This window comes from Lipophrys pholis, assembly GCF_963383615.2.
Source record: "Lipophrys pholis genome assembly, chromosome: 10".
NCBI lineage: Eukaryota > Metazoa > Chordata > Actinopteri > Blenniiformes > Blenniidae > Lipophrys > Lipophrys pholis.
Window position 1 is genome coordinate 9,876,835 of NC_137640.1, and position 10,878 is coordinate 9,887,712.

Genomic DNA, 10,878 nt, shown 5'->3' on the forward strand with positions numbered 1-10,878 from the left:
CGCTGAGCCGTGGCTGGTTGGTTTTAAGCCGACGGGCCGCTGCGGCGCCCCCTGCAGGATGCAACGGGAAACCGCACCCCGGAGCACCATCTCAAAACTACCCCTCATGGACCAACAGGTCCGTCCTTACCTGGCTGTGTTGTAGTGGTTCGCTTTTCTGACGCCAGTTCGAGTCCGGGTCATGGATTGTATATGTTTTCTTTGGATCCTCCTATTTTCCTCACACTGTCAAAAAAACATACTGACTTTAAAATTGCCGTTGGTATGAATTTGAAAGTGTGTGTTTCCTTGTCTCTGTGGCCTGTTCAGGGTGTACCCCACCTTTACCCAGTACCCTGACACCCTGAACGGAATAAAAGTATAAAAAAGATGGATGAACAGTGACACCAAGCGTTCTGATGCGAGGACAGCACAAAATAACTGAGCCTTCGTCCATTCTTGGAAATGTGTTTTGTAATGGCATGCTTTCAGGGAAGTTTCCACATTGTGGATAATAAGGTGTTTTCTATTTATTAAGAGAGACAAACACTAGGTATAAATGTAAACAGAATACAGAAACACAAAACTGACGCTGTACAAACATAGCTACAATGCAGTGAATTAGGTAAGAAAATTCATTTTAATTGCTCATTTACCACAGAATAAAAATACTTTCTGAGATATTTATCAGCTCATCTTAAAAAAAGAAAAATCTATGAAAGAAAGCATGGGTTTTACAAATGAACTTCAAATGAAAATGTTTAAGCCTTCATTAGCCAATTTAGTGTAATAATTTAAAATGGATAAAATATATAGGCCATCTCACACCAGGTGATAGGCAACAATCAGTGCAGATTATATTTTGATGATAGAATACAAAGAGGCTTCATTATATAAATATGTGACTGAAAGTAAATTGTCCTTAAAAAAAGAAAAAAAAAAGCAGTGTATAAATAATGTGTTTGATAAATCAGAGAGCCGAACTGTTACAATAGAGTACATTTTCTCATTCTAATAGTGATTAGTGTACTGATATACCAAAATGAATTTCAGCCTATTTACATATTTAGATGTCTACCACCTCCTACTGGTCACATCCTCCTGTATTTACTATATACCATATTTCAAAATCAGATTTTCTAAATAGTTCTTCAGTGGATCTGATATGTCAGAAATTCCTCTCCATTTTGACAAGTTTGCACAAGAACTATTCATTGTACCTGAATATAGTGTGTTTTATGTTGAAAGAGAGTTTTTTTTTTTATAATTTTGGCATGCAGTAAAATCTACAATACTATGTTTTCATTGTACATGTTTTAAATGTCGTGATTTCAAAGCAGTTTAGGGTTAATTTTAAGGGTTTTTTACTGTGTAACTGTTATGGAAAACAACTCGGTCTATAAAAAGCAGATCTGTTGAAGAATGTTTAGGGTAAAACCCCTGGACATCCACTAACATTGTATGGTAACATTTGTCTCTTCCTGCAAGAATAAACTATTCAAATTCTCAATTGCTTCCAGTCTGATTCATTTGTATTTTGTTTCCTGAGGTTTAACTCGGAAATTCTCCTGGCGGTAGCTTTAGCATGAGCATCCTAGATGATTTATCGTTAAGTGAAGTTTGTGTTATTTTTGCATTTTACAACACAGCATTTACACCCGAAACAACTGAAGTGGAGATGGATCTGACATTTCTTGTGAGAGCATTGGCCACCACTGGCTTTCCTCTAAAAACACTTATGTAATGCACATGCAGACCATTTTACACTCTCAGTCACAATCCCAAACCAAATACCTACAAGATGATATGATGATTTACAAATTGCCAAACAAAGTCCAGATTTTTTAAAGTACACATTTTTTCCAGAAGACCTGTAATACTTCTTCCCAACTACCAATCATCCTCACAAATATACTCTCTAATAGCAACTGGACCATACTGAGTGAAACTTTGTTGATTGTTGGCTGGACTGTTGAGGGTTTAAAGAACATAAGACAAATCATTCCTACTATTTACACACACTTTGGTGAGAAAATAAATATCACAGAAAAAATACATTGGGAATTTTATTGTGAGAGCAATGTAGCATTTTACGCTGACGCAATACTTAGAGATGTGTCCAGGACTCCTCTCTCATTGACCCCAGAGAACCAACTGAATACAAGTTTGACAATCCTTCCCAGCGGGTTTGCACGCTATTTTCATCAGGTCTGTCCTATCCGTTATGCGGGTTTATGAACAGACCGTCACTAGTCTGGGATGGACTCAAGCTATATCCAATGGTATTGGAGCGGCAGAGAAAGCAAGGGGAATGATGATGGAGACACAGTAGAGGAAGCATGAGTCAGGCATCAGTTATTTGTTATGGGTTTAAAGATATTTGGGAAGATCTTTCTCCACCACCTAAAAACAAAGCAAGAGACAGAAAGTGCATCAGTTCAAGATCCCAGTCAAAATGTATAAGAACTAATATAATACCCACTATACCACACAGACAGTGAGAGCATGCATATGTTGCTCTATCTATTTTAATGAATAGCAAGGCATTAATACTACTTTATTTCAGTAATTTCAAAGTCATCTCGGTTAACATTTGGGATGGAAATGTAGAACTGTGTACAGAAGACATACAATCTACTTCATTTATGCTAATAAATACATCAGTGGTATTCACAGGGAGAATTACACACCTGCAATCTTTCTATTATGTCCATTGACGACAGTCACTGTATCACACAGACATGTTCTGTACTTACACTCGGATCATCCATGGGTCCATATCTCTTCACCACCTGCCCCTCTCTGTTGATCAAAAACTGCAACGATATGGACACGAGAAAACTATAAGACACCAAACACGAAAACTTCATATCAATTCAGGTAAGAAATAAAATGTTTGATCTGTTCATACCAATATTTAAATGAAATGTAATTGAAACCTGAATTATTCACTAAACGCTCAGAAAAACATTTACCTTTGTGAAGTTCCACTTGATACTACTGCAGGAATAAAAAGTAGAAAAATGCGTTAGAAAAATTCCTAATTTTATCATGTGTTGTTTAAATACTAAATAATATTTCTACATTCACAATAGATCAACTTAAATATTTCAAGCACTCATTTATCTTCATTGTGATGCGTATGGTCCCTGGATAGAATTAAAAAAAGAAAAAAAAAAGGCAGACATACAATCTTATGATAAAATAATGTGAGATCCCACAAATTTGCTTTTTATGACTTATAAGCTGGAATTATAGTGGCTTACTTTAAAGAGTTCAGTGAATGTGTAACATAGCTAGAGAAAATACCATTTTCTGTTGTTTTGAAATCTTTTGAGATGGACTTGTGATTCAATCATGAACACATTCCAGACTGTCTAAAGAAATGTAAATTCCCCATGGGTAAATAAACCAACACAGTTGTTGTGTCATGTATCTGCCGACTCACTTTCCAAAGTAGCCTTTCCCCTTGGGCTGGTCCTTCAGCCATTTCCAGAGGGGGAGAGCGTTGTCCCCGTTCACGTCAATCTTACTGAACATGTCAAACTGAGCATTGTAGGAATGAGCAAACTGTTTGATCACAGTTTCATTGCCTGGCTCCTACAAAGTGAAACAAGTAAGAGATAATAGAAATGAGTGAGTATTAGTGATCATGAATGGTCTGTGGATACAAACAACAAATTATGTGTACATAGAGAAAGCTTAATTCAAAAACAGCTGAAAAAGACTAAATTATTATGATAAAAACTAAATAAAATGAAATACATTTTCTGAAAAGAAAAAAAAAAAAAACGTCTCTCTTGTTATTTCAGATTAACAGTGACTTTATCATACCAAGCCACTATATTTAATACCTGGTTCCCAAACTGGTTTGAAGGGAAGGCAAGAATGCGTAAACCTCTCTCAGTGTAGTTGGCGTGCATCTCCGCAAACTGAGAGTAGTTTACTGGGGTTTTGCCTCATTTAGAGGCAACGTTGGTGATGATGACAACATTTCCCCTGAAGAGACATGAGCGGAATAAAAAATGAATGGACTTGCGACAGGATGCGATTGTAAAATCAAGACATTTACTACGTCAAAGAAATTGTACCTGTATTTTTCAAGGGAAATTAAGTTGCCATCAATATCCACCGCAGAGAAGTTGTAAATGGATGTTGCCCTCTGCCAGTCCTCTGTTGGAGCAGACTGTAAAAGAAGAAGCAAAAAGTGATGAGATTGCAATGGAATATGCTATGAGACATGTGCCTTCATGCACACTTTCATTTTGAAGCAAAAATGTTATGTAAGAAAAGCGATCCAATCTAAAACAATATACATTTAAAGTAATTATACCGAGCAAACCAGCCAGCATTGAGTAAGCATTGACCTGTGCTCAGTGTAAATTTTTTTTTTTACAAAAAAATATATAATTTACATATTTGAAACAGAAATAAGTTTATTTAAAGCAAAAAAACAAAAACGACTCAAGTAAAATTTCCTGAAGTAAAATCCAAAACTATGAAATGAATAAATGTATCAGTCCTGATCAGAGAGTTTCTTACCATAACCTGCAGCAATACAGAGACAAACACTGCGCACCCTAACAGGTGCATGGCTGCTCTCTGGTCAGCCTCCACTGAAGACAGAGAGCGATCAGATCCCTGAACTCCTCAGTATCTTCAGGTACACCCTCACTGCTCAGCCTCAGTCCCACGACTGAGAGCACACTGACCTCTGAGTGGCCATGTACAGGCAGCAGGTAATCATTAACGCAAGTGATTGGCTGTGATTCTGCAATAGGTCCCTCTTTGCTGCTGACTACAAAAAAATGCAGATCCCGGATCAGAAAACACATTCACAGTCCACAGTTCATAACTTTGTCATAATCTCTTGAAAATGGGACCACGGCAGGGTAAGCTCTGCCTGTCCAGGGCAAAGAGCAACAGTCTGAGGCAACACTTAAACTCATTCTGTAATGAGATTAATTTTTGAACGCAAAAAACAAAACAAAGACCAGCATGAATAACACAAATCTGTTAAAAAAAAAAAGAAGCAATTTCAAATAATCATAATCCCTGCAAACAACAGAGTTAGTGTTTCAACCCATTCGGAAACTAGGAATCATATTTTCTGGATGTGGTGAACCAGGGTGGATATGCTCAGCAAGGCATTGCACAACAAATGAGTAATTGGGGCAACTTGGTGATCTCATATGCAACAGATTATTTAACCTTTTATGACATGACTGCAACAAATTTGTGCTCCATGACTTGGCTTTGATGAGAGCTTAAAGGCTGGATCATTACAGTACAGGTGAGCAGTATATTTAATTTCCTCAGACACACTGAGCGTTTATTTGCTATATGAAGCTGGTGTTTTCAAAAGGTTAATTCCCACAACTCTCTCGCTCTCTCTCTCTCTCTCTCTCTCTCTCTCTCTCTCTCTCTCTCTCTCTCTCTCTCTCTCTCTCTCTCTCTCTCTCTCTCTCTCTCTCTCTCTCTCTCTCTCTCTCTCTCTCTCTCTCTCTCTCTCTCTCTCTCTCTATATATATATACACAAGTAAGACTTGTGACTTGTGACAGAAAACTCTGATACGAGACTGTGTCCCATGACGATAAGACTATCAGCTGATGCCAGCAGCTGGAGGGGGTTTCTGTGCTGCAGTGTAAACATCCTCTGCCACAAGCTCAAATGCAATGGACTTTTGTACCTTTTATACTCATATTCCCACTCCCTCACAACGCGCAGGCACACGTTGGGAAGTATACCACTGCCTCCATATGCAATTTGTATAATCGCAAAGGTAAAGTAGCTTTATGGACGGACATGCTATTTAAAGCCGTGAACAGATATCCTACATAACACCCAAAATGTGTAATACTGAAGATAAAAGCAATACATCACACATCTGTAGAAAGTGGTTTGCTGCAAACATTCGTGAGATAGCTTAAAAGTAGCGTTTAAGAACACACGCACACAAAATCATAAAGATTTACATTACCATTGTGGAAAAAACAAAGTACAAAATGGTCGCCAGTAATACTGCACAACTCAAAAGACAGCCAATGGCAAAAATAACATATAATGGCCTCATTTTGTTATAGAAGAGGCCACATTTATAAACACTGATCACGGTCCATTTTGGCATCAGACTCCGCCCTGCAGCGGCGTGTTGTGAAAGAGAAGGACGAGGTGGGCGGAGTTACACATCATCATCATCATTATTATTATTATTATTATTATTATTATTATTATTAGTAGTAGTAGTAGTAGTAGTAGTAGTAGTAGTATTAGTATTAGTATTAGTATTAGTATTAGTATTATTATGTTTTGTCAAACTCAACCCAGCCCCCTCTCTGACGTCATCACTCTGTGTCGGAGACCGAAAACGTGTGTCGCGTGTTTGCCTGAAGGAAAACAATTATCTTTTTTTTTATTATTACATTTAGCGTGTATATAAAATCGAGACGGTATGGATGACGAAGAAGAAACATACAGGCTATGGAAAATCCGCAAAACTATTATGCAGGTGAATCAACTCTCAATGTTTATGTTTTTAGCTCGTTAGCTTAGCATGTCGCTTAGCTGAAAAGCGTTTCCTCTCGCCAGTAATGGCTACGATGGGAGTTTCATGTTTTATTCCATCTGCATGTCGTGGATTGTGGGTTCATCTGGGTTCATTTCTGTTTCGGTCGAGCTATCCTCGCTTCCGCAAAAACGAACATTTAGTGGATAGTAAAGAAGTTTTGTTGCTCTCTCGCTTTAATTATGTTCATTAGACATTTGGACAGTTAGAACCTATCGAACTACGAGCTTCCATCTTATCCAGGGTCGAGCACACTTGCCTGAATGAAGGAAGCAGAAGCTTAAAATATTAAGTATTTGCCGAGCTAACAGGGGTAATTCCGGCAAAATGTGACTTGAATCTGTACGTAGCACCAAACCTCCACGGAGCTGCTCTTCTCTTTTCCTCATTCAGCATTCGTATTACACTTTTGTGCGTTTTTGCTGACCCGGATCTGTCTTAAAAGGGCTATTTTTTATCAAAGCCACAAATAGATTTTATTGGTCAACATTTTTTTTTCTACCTGATTTAAAAATAGTAACCTTTCAGTGTAGTTGGCCTTGTGTTCATCACTGTGCCTTAGCACACTGCATTCCCAATGCTGTTTGACGTTACAATCAGCTTTACACACTTTCACTTCATTGATACTCTGGTGCACCCACAGCTTTGCCATGATCGAGGCTACCTTGTGACACAGGATGAGTTGGACCAGACACTAGACGAGTTCAAGAGTCAGTTTGGGGACAAACCCAGTGAGGGACGTCCGAGACGCACAGACCTTACTGTCCTCGTGGCGCACAATGATGACCCCACTGACCAGATGTTTGTTTTCTTTCCAGGTGAGTTTAGAATAATATTAATCAAGTGTGATGAACTTGAGCAACCTTCATTTCATCATAGAAACGCATATATTGTCCATCTGTAAGTAATGGGCAACTGCAGTGATGCTATATTAAGGTGTGGATACTTGTTTCCCTAACAGAGGAGCCCAAGGTAGGGATCAAGACGATTAAGATGTACTGTCAGAGAATGCAAGAGGAGAACATCACCAGAGCCATCATTGTTGTTCAGATGGGCATGACACCTTCAGCAAAACAGGTCAGTATGTAAATGTATACCCCAACATGTTCAGGAACAAACTACGATCTTGTCCTTAATACAATGCCACTCTGTCTTTGATCCTCGTTAACAAATGTATGTAAATTTATCACAGTCTCTGGTCGACATGGCACCCAAATACATACTGGAACAGTTTCTACAACAGGAGCTGCTTATAAACATCACAGAACATGAGGTAACAGCGTACTGTCAGCACATTGTGTTAATATTTCTCTTTTGGAAAATACGTTCAAATGGGACTTTTTTGTTCTCTTTTTTTAATACCTTTCATCCCCTTGACTTCCAGCTTGTACCAGAGCACATTGTTATGACAAAAGAGGAAGTGACTGAACTTCTCGCAAGATAGTATCCTTACGGACAATGCAGTCCAGTGAGCTTTAAAATGATTGCTGTATTTGCGAAACTGTTGTGCAGTTGTTACCCTTAACATTATCACCTCAGTAAACTGAAGGAGAGTCAGTTGCCGAGGATCCAGGCTGGTGACCCTGTGGCGAGATACTTCGGCTTGAAAAGAGGACAGGTAAAGCAGCGTGAAGACTCGCACGATATATGAAAATTTGATTTAAACTCGGGCTGTCAATCGATTAAACACACGGCACACACAGGAGACAGGGAGGAGAAAGAAATTCTTTACCTGCAATGTTCAAATAGTTCGCTACTGGTCAGTCAACATGGCAACCTGCTGTTTAACTCCACAGAATTATTTCTTTGGTATTTAAATTCGGTGTGTAAATGACATTCGCTTTTTCAGTATTCTACTGCTCTGTGGCCGGGGTGGCTCAGCGCTGCAGCACACGTGACCAAAGGATAGGAATAAAAACTGCGTTAATGTTTTTTAACGAGTTGAGCGTTTTGAATTAATCTGCAAAATGAACACGTTAATTTCGACAGCACTAATCTAAACTCATGAGGTATTGTAACTCATGTTTTAAAGAGCTAAAATAAATATAGTGTGTAAATGAATCAATGAGTGATGTTATTGTAATAATTTGAGTACTTGGAAGTTTCAGAAAAGGAAGCTATAATGAAATGTAAAATATTTAAATGAGTGATTTTGTACCAATTAATAAATGTTAAAGTTATTGGTGTAAAATCAGCAAACAAACAACATAGTTAATTTCTCCCTCCTGCACTTTTCCTGATCAGCTGCGTAAGAAATAATCTCCTCCCTTTTGAAAGCTTCCATTGTTTCCCATAAACCGGATGCAATGACCTTTGGCGTCTTAGTAACTTGGAAAAAGAAATCAATCCGGTTCGAGACAAAGTTGGCAAAATCCTTCAAATCCCTCAAACATGTAACTGTGGCAAGCAGTGGACAGACTTAATGAGATGGTAAAGATATATTAATAACACACTCCCACAGAGCTACTGTGAAGCACGTTCTGCATGTTACGCGTCCTGCCGGAATTCCGATATAATGTATTTTCAATTAATTTGAAGGTTTATCCCAATCGGATTAATTCTGCTCTAATATTGGGAAATGAGGATATAAAGCCAAATACTAATTAACTGGTCAGACCACAATACAAGTGTTAGTAACATTACATCAACAGCGGCCTCTCTTCCACAGTCTCACTGAACGTTTAGTGATTTTGTTCCTCAACTGTTCCAGGTAGTGAAAATCATCAGACCCAGTGAAACAGCTGGAAGGTACATCACATACAGGCTGGTCCAGTGACAGACAGGTAAGTTAGCAGTTTTCTTTGAAATAGGAGTCATCACCTGGATATCATATTTTTCATTGTTTAAAAAAAAAAAAAAAGAATATTGGTGTTTTTCAGCTGAAACTTCCCTGAAAAATTGGAGTTTGAAAGTGGCTGATTTTCTTGTTTGGGCTCTTAAAACAGGACATTTTGATTGAGTTACTGTCAACACAGGAGGCTACTATCATAAACCCACCTCTGGTAAATTTAGCGGCTAACAGGATGTATAAACTTAGAACCCTGTGTGAGAATGAGCGCTATATTTGATTTGTTTGTCCAATTAATTTTGAGAATTCATTTAAAGATGATTTAAGGGAGACGGGATGCGTGTGAATACCAGGTGATGACTTCTTTAGAAATCTTAGACTCATTTATACACTTTGCTCTGTATGGTCAGAGTATAAATATCTTGTGCAGTTTTATTCACTTCACTTGATTAACAAGTACACATTTGCTACTACACTTATCTCTCACTGTCTCCATGTTAACCCAATTCTGATGACTCATGATGTGTAACATGCGTACCCAGTGATCATTAATGTGTATTTTATTTTATTTTCCTCCCAGCAATTCTTTTGAATCGGCATTCCAGACCAGTGAAGGAAATTCAGCATCACAGCTTTCACCCCCATGGGCTTGTTAACGTTTGAATATTATTACGGATTTTTGTTAAATAAATGATTTCAAATATACATCTCTTCCTGAATTTATTGAGCAGAACATGACTCCCATTTTGTAATTCAGTCTGCTATAAATGCTGTTCTTAAAGATGCGATTTATTTTTGTTGACAGGCATACTTTAGCTGCTGCAGCCTTACAGTTTGACATTGTAGAGAATAATATTCAATGTTTCTTCTCATAAAATCCCAGGGAATAAATGATTCTTGAAAATGTAAAAAAAAAAAGGTTTTGACAACATTTTTGAAGACGCACATAATTATTTAAAACTTCAGTGATATGACCGCAAACATTCAAATTGGATGAATTAAAACAAAACAATTTTACGTCATTTTTTTAAAGACCAGTGTCAGTGCCACATTTTTTTTTGCAGACTTTGGGAAAAAACAAGACTGCAACGTAGATGTTGGGTAAAGACAAATAATGTAAATCTAACAAATATGAATCGGACCTACACCACCAATAAAAGTAACTGGAGAATCCCCTGCAGATAAATACAGGGTACGCTTTAGAAAATGACATGCCAATTGTATATTTCAACACTCAATGAAAACTTGCCACCAAATATACAAATTCTAATGATGATAATCACCACCTCCTCCAAAAATATAAATGACTAGAATTACAGTAATAAAGGTATGAGAGTTAATCAGTAATTGATATTTTCCCATTTGAATAAAATGTAAAAGTTTTTTTTTTTTTTTTCGCATACCTTTTTCTTCTTGAAAGGCATACTGCTGCAGCTTTAGCTTTGTGACCTGTCTGATTGTAGTGCTTCACGTTGCCACCCAGACACGCCTGTACATCCATTCCCCAGAACTAGGAAGTAAAATCTGTTCCAAACACGGGCATAG

The 10,878-nt window shown here is 37.8% G+C and overlaps 2 protein-coding genes across 4 annotated transcripts; one reads left to right on the forward strand and one right to left on the reverse strand.

The window, feature by feature from the left end:
- Positions 1–432: 432 nt before the first annotated feature.
- gpx4a (glutathione peroxidase 4a) lies at positions 433–6,129 on the reverse strand. Of its 2 annotated transcripts, XM_080472927.1 has the most exons (8): positions 5,961–6,115; positions 4,522–4,777; positions 4,071–4,165; positions 3,834–3,978; positions 3,428–3,579; positions 2,955–2,979; positions 2,736–2,795; positions 433–2,382 (listed from the first exon to the last, which is right to left on the reverse strand). In XM_080472927.1, the coding sequence occupies exons 2-8, from the start codon at positions 4,570–4,572 to the stop codon at positions 2,350–2,352; spliced, it is 561 nt and encodes a 186-aa protein (XP_080329053.1). In that variant the 5' UTR covers positions 4,573–4,777; positions 5,961–6,115; the 3' UTR covers positions 433–2,349. The 2 variants fall into 2 exon arrangements, with proteins under 2 accessions (XP_080329053.1, XP_080329052.1); XM_080472926.1 differs by lacking the exon at positions 4,522–4,777 and having other exon boundaries at positions 471–2,382; positions 5,961–6,129.
- An 86-nt stretch (positions 6,130–6,215) lies between these two features.
- Positions 6,216–10,240, forward strand: polr2eb (RNA polymerase II, I and III subunit E, b). Of its 2 annotated transcripts, XM_080472929.1 has the most exons (8): positions 6,216–6,488; positions 7,189–7,363; positions 7,507–7,622; positions 7,738–7,818; positions 7,930–7,988; positions 8,085–8,163; positions 9,256–9,328; positions 9,914–10,240. In XM_080472929.1, exons 1-7 carry the CDS (start codon positions 6,432–6,434, stop codon positions 9,319–9,321), a joined length of 633 nt encoding a protein of 210 aa, XP_080329055.1. In that variant the 5' UTR covers positions 6,216–6,431; the 3' UTR covers positions 9,322–9,328; positions 9,914–10,240. The 2 variants fall into 2 exon arrangements, with proteins under 2 accessions (XP_080329055.1, XP_080329054.1); XM_080472928.1 differs by having other exon boundaries at positions 6,321–6,488; positions 7,738–7,988.
- Positions 10,241–10,878: the final 638 nt, after the last annotated feature.